This window comes from Chinchilla lanigera, unplaced genomic scaffold (assembly GCF_000276665.1).
Source record: "Chinchilla lanigera isolate Chin_1 unplaced genomic scaffold, ChiLan1.0 scaffold00054, whole genome shotgun sequence".
NCBI lineage: Eukaryota > Metazoa > Chordata > Mammalia > Rodentia > Chinchillidae > Chinchilla > Chinchilla lanigera.
Window position 1 is genome coordinate 6,855,645 of NW_004955455.1, and position 20,593 is coordinate 6,876,237.

A 20,593-nucleotide genomic window follows, 5' to 3' on the forward strand; every position below is an offset into this window, starting at 1 on the left:
GGTCACATCTACTGCCCATGCTTTCAACAGAATTGGATCACAGGAGAAATCAAGGAAGAGATAAAAAAAACTTCCTAGAATAAAATTAAAATGGATGCACAACATACCAAAACCTATGGGATACAATGAAAACAATTGTAAGAGGGAATTTTATAGCTGTGAATGCACATGTAAAAATAGAATGATCCTAAATAAATAACACAATGCTGCCTCTCAAGGTCCTAACAAACAAAAACAATCCAAATTTGAAAATAACAGAAGGGGCAGGCATGGTGGCCCACACTTGTAATACAAGCACTTGGGAGGCTGAGGCAGGAGGATCACTGTGAGCTCAAAGCCAGCCTGAACTACACAGTGAGACCCTGTCTCAAAAAGACCAAAAAAAAAAGAAAGAAAAAAAAAGAAAAAGAAAAAGAAAATAACAAGGAAAGAAATTATAATGATCAGATTCGAAACTAGGACTAAAAAAACACAATACAAAGGATAAATGAATCAAAGATTTGGTTCTTTCAAAGGTTGGGAAGCAGATCTGGGGATAGAGGGAAATGAGAGGGAGTGGAGGGGAAGTAAAAAACAATAAAGGTGAGCTATTTATATGTACCACTCATTTAAAATCATCATCATTGAATGTGTCACAAATATATACTAATAAAAAATGGGGAAAAAAGATTTGAACAGGTGGAAGTTGTACAGGGCAAAAGCACAATGTTTTTATTTCAAGAAATACTTAAAACTTCATTGTTCTTTATTATATCTTTGAGAATATTACACTTACTTTAAAATCTTGATATTCTATTCTATTATGATTCATGGGGACTAGGATATATCTCAGTGTAGAGAGTTTCTTTAATATGCATAAAGTGTTGGGTTACTCTCTAGCACTATAGTTCTAATTTACACTGTTAAGTGTTTACTAAAATATAAATAAATATTTAAAATTTTTACAAGTGTTCAGTTGATGATATTCTTTCTATAGTTTATGTGTTTCTATAAGTGTCTGTTTACTTTTAGCCCAATCCAGGGGATACTGGCTATTAACATTAGGCAAATTTAAATAGGGGAAGGTGATTTGCCCAGAAACAGAACTTCGGTTTTATAAGAGTGTCTACTCTCTTCTGTTGCTTTGTCCTTCTGGGTGAATATAAAACCCATCAAAATCTCCGTTTAATCTTCTCATGAGGTTATTTTTACAACTAGACTGAAACTCAACCTGTCTTGAGCTGCCTTTGTTGTTGTTGTTGTTGTTCAATCTCTCCCTACCCCCTACCACATTTACCATATTACACTTGAGTGTTTTTCTGAAATTCAAGTTGTTTCTGATCCTCTTCCCTTCAAGTTATACAGCATCTAAAATATCACGTCCAATCTCCTAATTGAGGCATTCTTATCCCTTCTCAGTCCCACTCTGTGGCTCAGTCAAGTTACTTTTAGCTGTGTAGACCCCAAATGTACCATCCAAGTGATGGAACTCCCCAGAACTCCACTCCCACTGTAACTCTATACATTGTTCTTTTTCAAATATCAAGTTTCATTCAGATTTTATTTTAACCTTTCCAAGATTAACTCCACTTATTCATATGTTGTGGTAACAGATTTTCTGACTTCTAATTTTACATTTTCTGTCTTACTCTAAATCTTTTCCAGTTTCTCTTCTCAAAAAATACTTTCCATAAAATATCAAATAAATACTAACACAATCATGGTGGGGATTTCAATACCCCACTTTTTCAAAAGACAGATCGACTAAACAAAAAAATTGATTTAAAAAAATACCAGAGCTGGACCACATCCTTAAACATATAGAATTAACAGGTATCTACAGTGTTCTTCCCTACTACAAGACAGTGCACATTCTTCCCTGGAGCACACAGAACCCGAAACAACCACAAACCAATTCACAAAGCATGTTTTTTTTTTGGTTTTTCTCCGGTACCAGGAATCAAACTCACGACCTTGCGCTTGCCAGGCAGGCGCTTTGCCGCTGAGCTAAATCCCCAGCCCCACAAAGCATGTTTAAATAAATATAAAATAATGAAAATCACTACCATGCCATTATGCAATGAAAATAGCAATCAACCACAGAAGAAACCACAGAAAATTTAGAAGTACTTGAAAACTTATTAACACACTCCTGAATACTCACTGAGTCACAGAAGAAATTAAACAATTCCTGGAAGCAAATGACAATGCCTTTACAACACACTAGAACCTGTGGGACATAATCAAAAGAGTCCTAAAAGGGAAGTTTATTGCAATCAATGCTCATATTAGGAAGACAGAGCAAGCGCTAATAAATAACCTAACAAGGAACCTCAAGACATTTGAGAAACAACTACAATCCAAGCCCAAGCCAAAATTTAGAAAAGAAATTATAAAGGTCAGAGTGGACATTAATGAACTTGAGACTAAGAAAACAATACAAAGAATTGATGAATCAAAAAGTTGGTTCTTTCAAAGAATAAACAAAATAGATAAACCCTTAGCTAAACTTACCAAAATAAAGAGAGGAAAGACTCACATCAATACAACTACAAGTGAAAATACACAGACACCATCAAAATCCAGAAGACTGCAACTATTATGAAAAATTGTATTACCAAGTAAACACTCAAAAATCAACAGCATTCCTGTATAACAATAACAAATTCACCAAAAGGGAAATTAGGGAAATAATATCCTTCACAATAACATAAAGAAAAATGAAATACTTAAGAATTAACCTAACTAAGAAGTGAAAAACCTCTACAATAAAAACTACAGTACTCCAAAAAAGGAGAATGAAGAAGATATCAGGAAATAGAAAGATATTCCCTATTCCTGGATAGGCAGAACCAAGATAGTCAAAATGGCTATACTTCCAAAACTATTATATAGATTTAATGCAATCCCAAAGTACCAACGTTCCTTACAGAACTGGAGAAAGCAATCCTAAAGTTTGTATGGAACTAGAAGACACCTAGAATAGTAAAAACAATTTTGGGCAACAAAGGCAAGGCTGGGGCATCATGAAACTGGACTTCAAGTTATACCACCAAGCTATAGTGATAAAAAACAACACGGTATTGACAAAAAGATTCATGGATCAATGAAACAGAATAGAAGATACAGAAACAACTTCAGGCATACTCAGCTGTATAACCTGACAAATGGCCCTTGAAGAAAGATGGCCTTTTTAAGAATTGGTGCTAGGAAAACTGACTTATTCACATGCCAAAGGTTATACTGAGACCACTATCTCTCACCATGCAGACGAAACCTATAAAATGGGAAAAAATTTTGCCAGCTACTTCTGAGACAAAGAACTAACATCTAGAATGTATTAAAAACTCAAGAAAATTAGAAATTTTCAGACCCTAGATTACAGACCTAATTAAAAAGTGACCATCTAAAACAGACACTTCTTGGCCCAAAAGCAACATAGCCAACTGACAATGGACTGAAATCTCTGAAACCAAGAGCCAAAATAAATATTTTCTCTATATGAGTTATCTCAGGTATGGTAAGTCCCCAATTTATGAATGAGTCCCATTCAGGGAGAATGTTCACAAGTCAGATTCCTTCATAATCTGAAAAGTCAGTCCTATACAGTACACCTGTGAAAGTTCACAACTTGAATGTTTATAAATTGAGGACTTACTGCATTTTGTCACAGTGACAAAAGCTAACATAGGAACCCTTGTTGATTATGTCATTAGGAGGGCCATTCACTACAATAGTCACCAAAGGACACTATCTGTACTATTTCCAGCAGAAAGGTGATGAGTCCCAAGGACAAGGACTTATGAGATAACAAAATGCAAGATTCCCCTCCCAGTTCATCTTCAGGGACAAAGCTGCCCTAACCAAGTTAGAGCACTGTGAGGATGAGGCTGAGTTCTGCTACAGACTCTACTACTTAGTAGGTTTATTTATGCAAGCAATGAGGAAACGATCTAATATGCTTTCTGGAATTAAGTTAAGAAAATGCATTATGGATAACAGGAGCTAGTTTTGTCTGTTGAACAAAAGGAAGATGTAATACAGAAAAAGGGAAAGAATGAATCTGGATGCTTTAGAACTAAATAGAGTATCAGTACAACTCCCTTCAATGGAAATAGGAACACTATGTACATAGGATATATAAGAACCCAGTGAGGTGGGTTCTTTTAAAAGGATAAAAACATGTATAAAAATCTATGCCTATGTCCTTACTACCAAGAAATGAATGCAGATACTAGAACACAGAAGGGGAGTTTCATGGTTTCTCTTGAGCATGCTGACTCTTCCAAGCAAAGGAAACTCTAGGTACAGACCTATTCTGAGAGCAAAACACCAGGTAAGTTCTATCTCAGACCTCCAGGAAGATTATGCCTGAATAGTATCATGCTATACCTAACTAAAACAGCTATCACAATGCTTTTTACTGGCGGGTGTGTGTGTGTGTGTGTGTGTGTGTGTGTGTGTGTGTTACTGAGGATAGAACATCAGGTCTTATGCATGCTAGGAAAGCACTCTAAAGCTAAGCTACATCCCTCCCGCAAACACAGCATATTTTAATGGCCTAGTATCCATTTAGACATAGCTATATTCCCTGAGAATAGCATAATGGCTGGTTTATTGGATTGAATTATTGTCTCCAAACATTAATACTACCAGTGTAGCAGGAGTGTTTAGGAAGGTTAATCTGTATCCCACCATTGTATGTTGGGGAGGGTGTAGGTGGGCATATAAACTGTTTAATTTACAGGACTTCCAATCTTAAGAAATAGTACTTGAAATACTACACATAAGGACTACCGCCCGAGGAGTTTGACCCACATCTAGATTTGATTTAGATGAGACCCTGAACTTTAATACTGTAGTGAGGGGCCGGGGATTTAGCTCAGTGGCACAGCGCCTGCCTGGCAAGTGTGAGGTTGTGAGTTTGATTCCAGGTACCAGAAAAAACAAAAAACAAAACCAAAAAAATACCGTAATGAGTAGAATTTTGAGACACCTTAGGAAAGGGCGAGTATATTTTGCACATGGGAGGTACATATTTGGTGGCCACAGGACATGCCCTAATGGCTTTCAATTATGTCCACAGAATTCCCTGATACTTTCTCCTTCAGGTAGAGTTTAATTCCCTGCTCCTTCACAGTGGGTTAGACTAGTGCCTCACTTCTAATGAATAGAATACTATAAAAATGAGTGTAATTTCTGAGGCTTCACCCTAAAGGGCACTACAGCCTCAGTGCACATTCTCTTGGGTTACGTACTCGAGCAGAAGCCAGATAACCATATTTTGAGAACACTCAACGCACATGAGGATCTCTGGCCTACTCCCAATATTCAGGAACTAGTTACCTCATTAGCCATCTTGGAATCACATATTCCACCCTCTCAAAAGCTTCTGGTAATTACAATTTAACAAGATCCTGAGTTAGAATAACCCAAATAAGCTGCTTCTGATGCTCAGAAACTGTGATGATGTTGAAGGTGTTCATTTGGCTGGGCACGGTGGTGCATGCCTGTATTCCCAGAATTTGGAAGGCGAGGTGGGATGAGGGTCACCGTGACATCTAGGCCAGCCGTGGCTAAGTTAGTTCAAGGTCAGCTTGAACTAAATAGTGAGATCCTGTCTTAAAAAAAGAGATGTTAACTTGGTAGTAATTTGTTATACAGTAATAGATAAATAATATGCTTCTTTTCCTGGTATTTTCAAGAAATATACAATACCATAGAGCAAAAAACATGGAAAACTAGATAGGATCAGTGTGTACCACTAATCTAAACTACATAGGAGGCTATAGCTGAAGGATCAGACCCTGTTGCAAAAAAATAAAAAAGCACAGAAAAAGGTTATCAAGGTTTTGTCATATATGTTCACATATAAACACACGCACCTTTAAGAAATTTCCTGTTTTGTCATTTTCTGGACATTTGTTTCTTTCCACTTCTTGACTGTTTACCACTGGATAGGATCAAGGCATTATAAAGCTTTATCACATATATATCCAAAGCTCTTCTAAGCCACTAGACCAAAATACACAGGGATGTGAGTCTAAGTAATAACTCAATCTAAAATAGTAGTCAGCCAACTTTTCTCTGTAAGGTATTAAGTACCCTGTAAGGTATTAAGTTTTGTGGGGTACATATAGGTCTCTGGCACTCTCCAATTCTGCTGTATTTCTCTAATAAAGCTTTAATTTAAATTCTTAGCCCTTAGACCATAAGTTGCCAATATTTGCCTTAAGAGAGATTCATGGGCCAGGGATGTAGCTCAGCGGCAGAAGTGCTTGCCTGGCAAGCCGGAGATCATGAGTTTGATTCCCGGTACCAAAAAAAAAAAAAAAAAGACTAATGTGCTTGAGAGCAATCTTATCACATAACTGGCAATTGTGTTCATTCTAATCTATAACCAAGAAAGAGTAACTCCAAAACTGTTACTCACTGAAACAGAATCATAGAATCCACTTACTCACTTTCTCCTATTCATATAATGAATGCCCTTCAAAGGTAAAATAATATTTGGATGGGAAAAGCAATAATCACTATCCAATCAAGTAAATTCCTTTTTTTTCTTTTTCCCCTCCCTCCTTTTGCACTACTGGGAATTGAATTCAGGAACTCACACATTCTAGACAAGTACTCTACCAGAGTTCCATTCCGAGCCTGGTTTGTTGTTGTTGTTTTGGTTTGGTTTTTGTTTTTTTGAGACAGAGTCTATGTAGTTCAGGCTAGCCTTGAACTCATTATGTTGCCCTGGCTGGCCTTGAACTCATGGCAATCCTCCTGCCTCTGCCTCCTGAGTGCATATTCTTTTTTGTAGATATTACCATGTGTAACTCTAATACTGCAAAGTATATACAACTTCCATCTGAGCATGGTGGTGATGCACACCTGTAATCCCAGAACTGGTGCAGAGGGGGATTTTTTTAAAAAGCTGTCATATGTACATGTAGCCACTCAAGATGATTTAAACTGTACAATCTGCAAGCATGTACTAATAAAATTTTTAAAGTGCATACATATAACTATGTTGCTTTCTCATTTTGCATTAAAATCAAGATTTTATACTGCCATAGATCCTATCATTATTTTTGATAACTCAATACTGTTAAAACTGAGTATAATAACTGATATTGTTTTGTTCAGAGGTTTGTAACTAGGAATTACCATACCTTTATCTTTTATACTACATTAATGGAGGACATTTGGTAATTAAAATTTATCTTTACCACAAAAATTTAAAATATTTTTAATAATCCTTGTAGTAATTTGAAAAGGGTATTTATATAAACAGATATGCTAGTGTATACACATACCTGCACACACTTAAACACATACCCTTCAAAGCTCCAAGGAAAACTCAGTCCTTGGTAAAACTATAAATCAAACTGTTTGGAGGCAGCAGTGCAATTCAATGTGGAGCCCTTTCCTAGCCCATGTATGAGCCCCTGTGCTGATCTCTAACATGGCGAAGTATAAGATAAGCCAATTAGACTAAAAAATTTTAAATCTTCTTAATTAATTTACCCCCCAAAAAAGTAATGAGAAAGAAGAATTTAAATTAAAATATGCATCACAAGATTTGGAATTAAGGAAAAATTTTAACTAGAATTATGTAATGTCTTAAATTCTTTCCTTATTGAAAAAAATAAACCTTTTACACACTGTAAACTATCCAATAAAATAAAGCAATTTTCTTTAAAGATTCTAAAAGTGGAAACAGAGAAATGCTTTAAGAAATACTATTAACTTCCGTAGTAAATCATTTCTCATTGAGAACAAAAGCCCCATAATCCATTATATGTATCATTGCTTGGAAGTCATGGCCAATTAAATAAGACTAAACAATACAACCAGCAGAAGGTAATAAATAAAACTAAAATATACCATGCTATTGGCAAAAAGACAATACAGCAAGAACATTTTTTCACAAAACACTTTATTAATATAATTGCTATTTTACTTAGCTTTTGGCAACATTAATAAAATAATTTTATCTGAAAGAACAAGCGAGCAAAATAGACAAGGAAATTCACAAAATATAACAAAATAGTAATCTGGACAGATATTCAATATATTTGTAAACAAAACAAGCTGACATTGCCTTAAAAAAATATAGAACTATCAATAGAAAAACAGAAAGCTCCTGAAAGACTCACTTCACTATATTATTTTCTTTTAGCTGCAGGCACAGAAATTTTCTCAAGCTAGCTCAATTCTAAGAAAGAAGCAAAGCCCTTGAGGATGATTCCTTCCTAGCTTTTTTGTGAAAATCTAGGAATTTTAACCAGATTAGAGAGGGAAGAAAGGAGTGTGGGGAGGTAAAGTGCCTTTAGGTAGAAGGAATAAGGTTTGTTTGTTTTTAATCAGGGTATATTTCTAGTTATTCTAAGAACATTTGTAAAGCTCAATGAACCAAAGAAAGTGTCAAGCAATTAAATGAGGTAGCAAGCCATGCAGGCCTAGAAGAGCACTCTGAAAAAAAGAATAGCATGTGCGGCCTTTGATCGGGAAAAATGTGATTTACTTGAGGAATAACATGGTCAGTATGCCAAAGCAGTGCACTGATATAGAAAATGGTACAGAAGCATGGTAGAAAATGGAACAAGAGGTAGCAGGGGCCAAACCACTGGAACTTGTAGTTGACAGTAACTGACAATTTGTACTCCTTGGGAGCATGCTTTAGTGAAACAGCGAACAACAGTGGTAGTCTTAATAATACTGAGTAACTAAGCAATCACTAAAACATGGAACTAAGACATTTCATTTTTACCATAAGAACTGACTACACTAAAATGTGCAGATTTATTTATACACGGGAGTTTTCACCAGAAAAACTTAAGACAAACACATACACACACACACACACACACACACACACACACACACACCAAACTAAAACAAACCATTTTTTTTTTTAGCTAGAAAAAGTATTCAGTATAAAATTTTGGCAACATGTTTTGGCCCAACTAATCAAATTGAAAAGGCCTAGCAAATTGTTCAAGGTGCAGTTCAACTGACCAGTCAATCACGAAGCCCATACGTACATCCAACAGAATGTACTTATACCTTAAATTATCTGTAGTTCCACCTTGTGTTTTGTTTTGGGATTTTTTTGCCTTTTGAGACAGGGTCTCACCATGTAGTTCAGGCTGGCCTTAAACTTACTATGTAGTCCAAGCTGGCCTTAAACTTGTGGTAATCCACTAGGCCTCCCAAGTGCTGGGATTACAGGTAAGTACCACCGCACCTGGCTATAATTACCTCTTAGCAGCTTTTTGTGAAAGCTTAGAAAATTTAACCAGATGAACAGAAGAGAAGGGGGAAAACAAGGTATTTTTAAGAAGGAATGAAAAAAAAAGTGTTTCTCGAGACCCATGTCTACAGCCAGGATACTAGATTCCTTGACAGGTGGACACCTAGGTTGAGGGCAGAGGAACAAAGAATGGTACTAGAACACACCCAGGCAGACAATCCTGGGAACTCACAGAAGCAGCCAAAGCTGCTTAGGAACCAATGTTCAGAGGATACTCCACAGTTCTGTGGAAAACCCCCTGGGAAAGGCAAAGATAAAAGGTTCCTCTATGACATAGTGACAGGATAAATAACAGCATATATTAACTCTAAAACTTCATATTTATCAAGTCTTAAAGTCACCAATAGATAGAACATTTCTTGCACACTAGAGTGCTTCAAGTAAGACCCAAACAGTATCAGTGTGATCAACTGGAAAATTACATGTACACAAAAGAAAAACTATTAAACTATTAACTGTAATACACTAATGCCCAAGGCAAGATACAAAACTCCAAGCATCACATGTTCAACTAGAGTAAAATATACATGTATTAAGAAATAGAAGGAAAAGCCCTGCAATGAATTTAATTTTTAACCAGTCTCCCTGGGCTATTTTTGTCCACTGTACCTGTTCTTGGACAAGCCCCCATGCCAGCTTAACAGTGGGAGAAATAAATTTAGCCCAGTCTATTAACTACAAGATACCATTTGTATGGCTCTTTTCAGTTAAAACTATGGGTCCAGTACAGTTTAAACTCTGGATGCCAGGGCTTCTTTCTCTTGGGAAATGTAACATGCTTCACTGGTATGGTTAAGAAGTGTATGGCCACTTCATACTCTGCTAGTGGCTAGACAGAGGGAGAGGCAAAAAAATGAATCTGATTTCTCTTTAGACCACTCAATGGAATTACTGCTGCTTCTTCACATGAACCTAAGGAAATACAATAGCTGTTTGAGTCTGCAGGAGTACATCACCAAAGGTAGGCATTTTGTTAGAATCATTTTGCTTCCCTGGATTCTCTTTTGTTAAGTAAAGACACTCTGAGGTAGTTTTCTACCTGAGCACCAACACTGCAGTAAATATGTTCTTATTATCAGCTGGGACAAGGAACCACTGTTCTTCCTCAGTTAACCTCTGCCCTCCTGGGTCTCCATTCATGCCATAGCTTCTTCAAATCCACATAAAAGATTTCAGAACCAGTTGTTTTATGCCAGCATCACAGAGATACATCTAGGGAGTTCAAGGGCCAGGACATAACAAAGGCATTTTAATCTGAGAAGAGTTTATAAAAAAAAATCTGTAATACACTGAAAAAGTGGAAAATAAAATTAAATACTTCAAAAACTATAAATTCTGTATATAGAAATTTTCAGTGTTAAGAGTAACATGAATACCAAATAAATAAGTTTCCACTTTTGTTTTCTCTCAAAAATACACACAAAAACACCTGTCATGCATTCAATCACACAGTTAACATGAAAAAAGGTAATATATTTTAAATAATACCTGAAAATTCAGAAAAAACAATACTGCAGGAGCCTAAGCCCTGGGTTTATCCCCAGCATCAAAGAAAACACAAAACATACACAAAATAAAACTGCACTATCCTCCTTGGCAGGCTGGGGCAGGAGGATCACTGCGAGTTCAAGGCCAGCCTGGGCTACACTTGACTTCACAATGAGACCCTGTCTCAAAAAACAAAAGGTTCATTACCATGAACTTTTAAAAAAAGAATCTCAATTTACTTGTTTCTAGGTTTGGTGCTACTGAATAATGTATGACTTGTATTTTTTGTTTTTAGAGGGGTTTTTGCTTTGGATTGAAAACTTTAGTTTTGGTTTTAAAAAACTTAAAATGAATGGATTTTTTTGGAAATTCTGCTTTTAGACCTGAGGGGAGATGGTTCCGATTCAATTGTGCTCACAGTAATAGATGCTACTTTCACTGAGCCTGGTAGACTAGGTTCCAGTGACACCTGAATAACAACTTTCGTGTCAGGAGGCAATCCTTCTAGTTGCTCAGGCTTCTTAAACATCTGATGATACTGAGTCTTATGCTCCATTTTCTCCTTAAAAGTTAAAAACTGAAGCCGACATTTAGAACACTGGTTAACACTCTTTCCCCAGTGTCGCCTATAATGACACACATATGGTGCTGCAGTTTTGAAAATTTTGAGACAAAATGGACACAGTAAATTCTTAGTGTTTTCATGGCATATTCGAAAATGTGTTTCCACATCAGTGAAGGCCGATGACCTATAATTGCAAAGCTGGCACACATAGGGCATTTCTCCAGGTTTATGATTGTCCTTCATGTGTTGTAGAAGAGCCTGATCTGTTTCAAATGACAACTCACAGATTTTACAGACAGCAGAGGGCTCCTCGGTAGTGTGTACACTTGCAATGTGACGCAGCAACTGGAAGGGAGTGGGAAACTGCCGATAACAGTGCTGGCAGGTAGTGTGCTTTTCCCAGCTATCCCCCTTTTCCTTCTCAAGTTCAAAATGGTGTTTCATGTGGTTCATAAACTTAACATTTTTCAGAACTTTCAAGCAGCTGAGGCATTTAAAGGTTGAGTGAGTCTTCGGTTCTGGCTGCCCATTTCCTTTATGTTGTCCATAGTAAAAGTCACTAAGTAACAGGATCAGACTTCCTTTCTTGGGATCACAGTTCTTATTTTGACTTGCTAGACTTGAAATTTTCACCAATCCATTTTCCGTATCAGTATTTATATTTGTAGGCTTGAAATGGACAATGTCCTTTGGAAAAACTGCTGGAAAAGGTGCTATATTCTGTATATGACTTAATGAGGTATGAACATCGTTTGAGGGTGTACTTTGCTGAAATGCCAAGGTATGAGAATTAACTGAAGCAGACAGGGCTGAAGAAATTCCTCCTACAATTCCATCACTTAGTTTAGGACTTTTAGGATTTATGCTATTTACTTCGGAAGTAGAACATCGCTTTGATACACAGGGACTTTCATTCATATCGTCTACTGAAAGCACTGTTTTTACTGGATGCTGCAATGAACTTGTTAATATAACCAAAGGAGAATCTAACTCTGAAGAGCTACTAGGCACAACTTGTGAAGAATTATTTTTATCAACAAATTTAGACAAAGGTTCAATAATAATAGGACTATCTGTTGATCTTGATTCAGGTGAAGAATCGGATAAGATAGTCACTGTTTCAGATGGAGAGCTCACACAACTTGTAGACTCAACTTGCAATCGTTTAGCAGTATTTTTTCTGAAACGACCATACTTTTTTCTCCTTGAACACGAACCTGGAGTGACTCTGTTCAAAATGTTTGAAACAGTTGGTTTTGAATTTGATTTCACGCCAACGAAGATCAGCTCAGCATCTTCATTTGCATGTTCCACCCCAACAAAGATCAGTTCAGCATCTTCATCATCCTCTGGTTTGGTTTCTCTTGCACTCTTCTGTAGTTCTGGTTCTGGGTCTTGGTCTTCACGTAACAAACATGGTTGTTCCATTTTCCAATTTGAGATGTGGCCGCAAGTCTCAGTGCTTCCTTTATATCATCTGCCACCTAAGTACAAACACACTACACATTAGTAAATATACAAAAAAAATTATCTTTTTAAATTCTGTAAAACTCTGAGGTAGTTATAAATATCCTTATTTTACAGACAAAGGCACTAAGATTCAAGGAGAATAAGTAGCAACTTAAAATTTATGATCAAAAATAAAAAGTCTGTTTAATCCAGAATCAGTTTCATAGCTTTGCCCTAAACTGATTATACTCTCTTGCACTGGAAAAAAAATTCTCTAGCAACTATCACTAGGTCTAATCGTATGTAGAGGATAAGTATTTTCACAAAGGCAACACAGTGCAGTGTTTAAAAACATGGGCTTTGGAGTTGGAGAGTAAGCTGGAATCCTCAATCAGCCACAAATTAACTGTATCTTCATTAGCAAAATTTTTACTTCTAAGTGTATTTCAGTTATTTTGAAGGCAAAATTTCTTATTTTTAACAGCTATTTTTTAAAAGCACCAACTACTCTAAGGCAGTTTGTTTCAGAGTTGAATTAGAGGAAAAACATATTAAATGCTCATATCTCAATTGATTCATACACACTAATTTTATAAACATTAATATGGAAAAAAGGTATCAAATTTATAGACTGAAAGTACACATAGCCAGTGTTATGATTTGTGTCTAGATGTCCCCCTAAAGTCTCATGCAGTCATGAGGGCAGGCTTCCAGAATTTTTCATTGATTTACAGTTCAATGCTGGGATTATGGGTGTGAGTGCTACACCCATCCTGGGGTGGATAGCCTGCATACAATATAAGGGAGGGAAAGAGGCTGCTTGCCGCAGCTCCTCCCATTTTGCTCTTGCTGCTGCTGTTGTTTTCCACCGCCAGGAACTGTTGCCCTCTGCCTTGTGCCACTCTGCCTTTGATCCAGCCAAGTATGGACTGAAACCTCCACAAACTGTGAGCTAAATAAACCTTTCCTTCCTTAACTCTGTGCATTGGGTATTTTGTCTCAGGAACGAGAAAAAAGTAACCACCACAGCCAGCAAATAGTATAGTGCAATCTCAAGCACTAAGTATATGGCAGGCATACAAACTGAGAATTAACTCTCTCAATAATATCGCAACTCATGGCCTTAATTATAATCCATGCATTGATGTTTCTTAAATTTCTCTCTCCAGTCCTGACTTCCTCACTAAACTTAAGTACAACAGGGCTTCCTCCTTCAACCCCTCTGTCTCTTTTCCACATGGTATGCAGACTGATTCTGTTAAACCCAGTCAGGGTCTATCATAGTTTAGCTTAAAACTCTTGAATAGCTTCTGATTTACCAAAGTTAAAGGTTAAGTACTTCCAACTCTTGCAAGACCATGCTTATAATCCCACATACTTCCCTACAGTTATCTCGTTCTTCTCTTCCTAGCCATTTCACTAACTAGCCACACAAACTTCCTTGCTATTTCTTTGTTTTTGTTTTTTGATACAGGGTCTCACTATATAATGTAGGCTGGCCTTGAACTCATTTTCTAGCCCAGGCTGGCCTCAAACTCACAGCAATCATCTTGCCTTAGCTTCATAAATGCTGGTGTTACATGAGTGCACCACCATGCCTGACCCCCTTGCTATTTCATGAGTACACTAAACCCTTTACCTTGCTTAAGACCCTTATATTTGTTGTTTCCTTTGGTCAGAATAGTCTTCATCCAGATACCTGCAGCTGGCTCCTTACCACCTTCAGGAATCTGTTTTCCCAAGCACCCTTCTCAGTGTAGCCTTAAAATACTTCAGCCAACCTCTAATTTGTATTGTCAATCTCATTTTTCTTCTCTTTCACCTTCAACTCATATAACCATTTATCACGTTATAAACTTTACTTACTGTGCTCACATCGCAGCACATATACTAAAACTTCACTTATTTATCTTTGATTCTTTTCACTTTTCTATCCAGTATTCCAAGGTCAGGGACTGTATTTTTTTTTTTTTTTTTTTTTTTTACAAAGAACAGTGCCTGCACAACACAGATGCTCAGCAAATAGAAAATTTGTTGAATAACCCAATAAATTGCAACTTTCACTAGTACAACTTTGTGATAGCCTCAAACCAGTTCTTTTGCAGATATCAGTCTTCCTTGAGTAACTTATAAGATTACATCTTAGATTAGACCAGCACCCTTCTGGTTTCTCCTGCCTATCACTCACTTGGTTCCACTGCCACTCCTTCAAAGTCCTCTGCTTTCTCATTCACTCTCTATGCACAACACTCTAGTTCCTTCCTCACCAGTAACTCTGCATATGTGCTGCCATAATTTAATGCCCATTAAATACAGACCACTGGGGAAAATGGTAGCTTCACAGGAAATTAGAGGAAACATTTATATTCCACCCTAGGGGATCTAAGTAAAACAAAAACATTTTTCAGGAAAAGACATAGCCCAGTGGTAGAACATACTTAAGGTAGTATACTTAAGGCAGTTAGCTTTAATCCCCAGGACTACAAATTAAGTAAATAAATAATTTTTCATCAACATTTCTAATAAATACTTTTCTTCATAAATAAGCTCAGGATAGTATAGCAGTATAAAACAGAATCAATACTAGCCTAAGAATTATAAAGGGAGCAACTATTAAACCAACGTTGTTCTTTGGGTCAAGAATTTATAGATCCTAGGCTGAGCTTGGTGGCACACGCCTGTAATCCCAGGACTCAGGAGGCTGAGGAAGGAGGACCATTGTGAATGTGAAACCAGCCTATGCTACACAGTGAGTTCAAGTCCAGTCTGGACTACATAGTGAAACCCCATCAAAAAGAAAGGGGAAGGGTGTTCTTTAGAGATGTGATTAAGGATCTTGAGATGGGAAAAGTCACCAAGATATACAGGTACGCCCCTAAGTGCCATTGAAAAATTCTTTCTAAAAGAAGCAAAGGAAGAGTTCACACATACATTAGAAGATAATGTGAAGATAAAGGCAGAGATTGGAGTAACAAGATCAAAGAGCATCACATCCACAGACTGGATAGCACAAGAAGTGAATTCTCCCCTAGAGTCTCTAGGAAAGGCACAGGACTGCCAATATCCATCTTGATTTAGATCCAATGAAATTGATTTTGGACTTTTTACCTCCAGAACTAAAGCAAAATAAATTTTTCTTTTTATAAGCCATCAAGGTTGTGGTACTTTGTTGCAGCAGCCCCAGGAAAATAATACAAGAATGACTGCTAATAATCCTTAGGGTTGATGAAATGTTCTGGAATTAGATACTATTGATGATTATACAATTTTATGAATAGACTAAAACATTCTATTTCATACCCTAAAATAAAATCAATTTTATTTTATGGGGTATTAATCAATATTGATTAATTTTATGGGATATGAATTCTATCCCAGCTAAGGGAGGAAAATGCCTAACAATAAGCAGGTATGACCACTGGATTAAAATGTGGATTGACCTGGAGCTGCGGTGACTGGCAGGAAGAGAATCAGAGACAGGCTCCCGTTCGCTCCATTGACTCAGAGCTACAGCAGCTAGCAGGGAAGAGGTCCAAGACAGGCTCCTGCTTCCTTTATTGACAGGACTCACAGACTGAAGACCAGTGGGAAAGCCAGAGGCACAGTAGGACCCCGGCTAGAGTGCAAACGATAGACAGGCGGGACTAGTGGTGCAGAAAAGTCCAAAGCAACAGTAACAACTGGAGCCAGCAGGTGGCAAGTTAGGTGAACCAGCTTTGTGCTGGAGGAGGGAGACACACTGCATAGAAGTAGGTGGGTAGTGCCATCTTCTTTACTTTTCCCTATTTTTTTTCTCTCTCTTTTTTGAACAGTTGTGGAGAACTCCAGCCACAGAAAACTAATCCCATCCCTCAAACCCAGAGTCAAAGATCAGACCCACACCCAGCACAAATCCACCTGCAATCATGGCTACAGTACACATTCTAGGATCAGACTTGGACCTACCACAGAACTGTCGACACTGCAGGAATCTCACTACTTTTATTTTTCTCTGTCTGATGGGCTTTCCCCTTTGTAGTCTGCTGGGTTACTGTCTTTTGTTTTGCTGTTTATTTTTATTTCTGTTGTTGTTGTTTGTGTTTTTTTCCCCTTTTCTCTTTTTCTCTATGTTCTGTTTTGCCGTTTTCTTTTTCTTTCTGTATGGTTCTTATTTTTCCATGTGTGTAATTATTTTTGTTCCTTATTATTTTATTTTTTCTCTTTTTTCCTTTTCCTTCTCTTCTACCTTCTTTTCCCTCTTGTTCATGATTTAGATGCTAAACTTTCCCTTTGTATTATTCCACTCATCCTTTTCCTCTCTTTCAGCAATCTTACTTGATTTTATGAGACTTTCATGTGGGTAAACACTGTCTCTTCCCCTTTCTGGTTCACTTAAACATACTTAGGCTTTCTCTTCCAATCCCTCCCTCTTGTATCATACAATTACCCAAAACTTGGATGATCATCCTATGCCCACCAAATTTGCTCCTAATATATTTAACCCCATCCTAACCCCTACCCCTCATAATGCCCCCTCCCCCTACAACAGGGTACAATCACTCTACTAAGTGGAAAAACACTGTATACAAGTTCCTGGTATAAGTTAAATTGTATTATATAACTATAGAACTTGTTCCTACAGTTAAAGATATCAGGCCAATAGTTACCACAATTTGTCAGTATCCAGACTAGTGCTTGAGTCTATTATTATTGCTAACTGTACTACTTTAACCAGGATGCCATAACTGTTATAATCAGTTTTTTCTCCCCTGTATGACAACACTGAGATTGCAAGGGTTCATAGCCATCACCATAGTCCAGTACAAAAGAAACAGGTCTTGAATCAAAAAGAGAGCAGCTCCACATTCTTAATATATTAGGAAGGTAAGTTCTTGGGATAGACAGAAAGACCAAGAACCAACAACATCTAAAAGACATCCTTGAGGAACAGACATCACCTAGGAAATCCTTAACACTTTGCTATTTAACATAAGAATCTACAAGCATCGAGACAGAAAACAAAATAAAATAAAAAAATAGAAAATGACAAGAGGAAGAAGTAAAATGCAACCCCAGCCCACTCAGGACAAAACCGCAGCACAAAGAGACAGAGGAAATCAGAAGCCAACCACTGGAACTTTCTGCAATGATAGCATCAGAAGTGAAAAGGCAAGTGGAAGAGGCCACAGAAATAGTAGTATCTAGGTATAAAAAGAAATGACAATCAAAATGAAAGAAATTAAAGCAGACACAGATTAAAAAAAAATAGAGGTTAGGAAAATGATGGAAACCATGAATGCCCAACATAACAAGAAATGGAGTCAATGAAACGTCCAAACACAAATCCAGCAGATGAAAAACTCCACTGAAAGTATATGCAACAGACTGAATGAAGGCAAGGATAGAATATCAGACCTAAAAGACAGGAATGTGACTAGCAACCAGGAAAAGAAAGATATCTTAAAAATAACAAGGGACCATAAAGTCAATCCAATAGTTACAAGATGAAGCAAAGAAGAACAACATAAGCCTGTAATCCTAGCATTCAGGAGGCTGAGGCAGGAGGATGGTTGTGAGTTTGAGACCATCCTGGGCTACAAAGTGAGCTCAAGGTCAGCCTGAACTGCATAGCAAGACCCTGTGTCAAAAAGACAAAAAAAAAAACAAAAACAAAAAACAGTATAATATTCATTGGAGTCCATGAGAAAGCTGGAGACAGAGCCAATGCCATTAAAGACCTCTTCACAGATATTATGGTAGAAAACTTCCCAAACATGGATAAAGAATTTGATATACAAATAAATGAAACATATAGAAACCCAAATAGCCATGACCAAGAAAACTCTACAACAAGGCATATAATAATCAAGATTCCAGAAATTCCACACAAGAACAAAATATTAAAAGCAGCTGGAGAAAAGAAACAAATTTCCTATAAAGGAAAACCTATCAGAATCACAGCAGACTTCTCAACACAAACCCCCAAATCAAGGAGAACCTACAGTGAGGTATTTCAAGCCCTAAAAGCAAACAAGCTTCAACTCAGATTGGTGTACTCTACAGAATTATCTTTCAAATTCAACAGAGAAGGAGCCGGGCATGGTGGCACATGCCTGTAATCCCAGCATTTGGGAGGCTGAGGCAGGAGAATCATTGTGAGTTCAAGGCCAGCCTGGGCTACAAAGTGAGCTCAAGGCCAGCCTGAACTGCCTGGCAAGACCTTATCTCAAAAAGACCAAAAAAAAAAAAAAAAAAAAAAAAAAAAAAAAAGAAAGAAATTCAACAGAGAAGTAAGATATTTCCATGACAAAGAATAGCTGAAGAAATTCATGACCACCAAACCAGCTCTCCAGAATGCTCTGAAGGATTTATTACAAAGAGATAATGAAAACCACAAACACAGGAACATCAATAGAAAGAAACCACCAAGCAGGGCAAGCAATTAAACAGAGAAGAAAGACAAGGAACCAACAACAGGAAAATAAGATGAAAAAGATAAGCCAATACATATCAGTTATAACCACCAATGTAAATGGTCTCAACTCACCAATCAAAGCAGACAAACAGAATGGATCAAGAAACAAGATCCATCAATATGATACATTCAAAAAACACATTTAACCCAATAAGAAATTCATAGACTCAAAGTCAAACAATGGAAAAAACAATTCTCCATGCCACAGGAACCCAGAAAAAAGGCAAAGGAAGCTATTCTATTTGCAGACAGTGTAAATTGATCAAAAGAGACACAAAAGGTCACTACATACTTGTTAAGAGAAAACTCCAAAAAGAAGAGATAACAATCATATATACACCAAACACTGGCATACCCAAATACATAAAACAAATATTAACAGACATGAACAATAAGCACTAACATAACTGTAGTGAGGGACTTTAATAACCCACTCTTACAGAGTGAGGTAGTAGATAGATCAACTAGACAACTCTCACAAATAGAGTGGGGTGATAGATCAACTAGACAAAAATTCAACAAAGAAATATCAGAATTAAAATAAACCTGTAAACAAATGAATTTGATAGACATCTACAGAGTTTTCCACCCCAAAACATCAGAATATACATTCCTTCAACTGCACATAGGACATTCTCCAAAATAGATCACATACTAGCCCACAAAACATGCTTAAGTAAATGTAGAACAACTGAAATCATTCCTTGCATACTACCTGACCATAGTGCAATGAAACTGGAAATCAGGGCTGGGGATTTAGCTCAGTGGCACAGTGCCTGCCTGGCAAGTGCAAGGCCATGAGTTCGATTCCCAGTACCAGAGAAAAAGCAAAACAAAACAAAAAAAATGAAACTGGAAATCAATGACAAAAGGAATCACAAAAACTACACAAACACATGGAAATTAAACAACACATTTCTGAACAACCAATGGATCACAGAGGAAATTAAACGTGAAATTTCATAGCATATACAATTAAACAATAATGCCAATACAACATGCCAAAACTTATAGGATATGAAAGCAGTCCTGAGAAGGAAATTTATACGGATAAACTCTCATATCAGTAAAACACAATGAGCTCAAATAAACAACCTAATGTTGAACTTCAAACTTCTAGAAAAAAAAAAGAACAAATCAAACCAAAGCTCATACAAGGGAGGAAATCATGAAGAGCAAAAATTAATGCAATTAAGACTAAAAAATATACAAAGAATCAATGAACTGAAAAGTTGGTTCTTCCACTAGCCAGAGCAATTAGACAGGAGAGAGAAATAAAAGGAATAAGGATAGGAAAGGAAGAAGTGAAACTATCACTATTTGCAGATGACATGATACTTTATATGGAAGA

The 20,593-nt window shown here is 36.9% G+C and overlaps 1 protein-coding gene and 2 gene segments (V, D, J or C); 2 read left to right on the forward strand and 1 right to left on the reverse strand.

The window, feature by feature from the left end:
* Positions 1-20,593, forward strand: part of LOC102009145 — a 718,028-nt gene that overhangs the window by 216,575 nt on the left and 480,860 nt on the right.
* The window catches only part of LOC102014012, a 660,803-nt gene that overhangs the window by 162,906 nt on the left and 477,304 nt on the right, over positions 1-20,593 (forward strand).
* The window catches only part of Znf280b (zinc finger protein 280B), a 22,332-nt gene continuing 12,670 nt past the window's right edge, over positions 10,932-20,593 (reverse strand). For both annotated transcript variants that reach the window (XM_005396359.2, XM_005396360.2), the window contains exon 3: positions 10,932-12,823. In XM_005396359.2, coding sequence (XP_005396416.1) covers positions 11,118-12,767 — 1,650 coding nt within the window. In that variant the 5' untranslated portion in view covers positions 12,768-12,823 and the 3' untranslated portion in view covers positions 10,932-11,117. The remainder of the gene's footprint in view (positions 12,824-20,593) is intronic.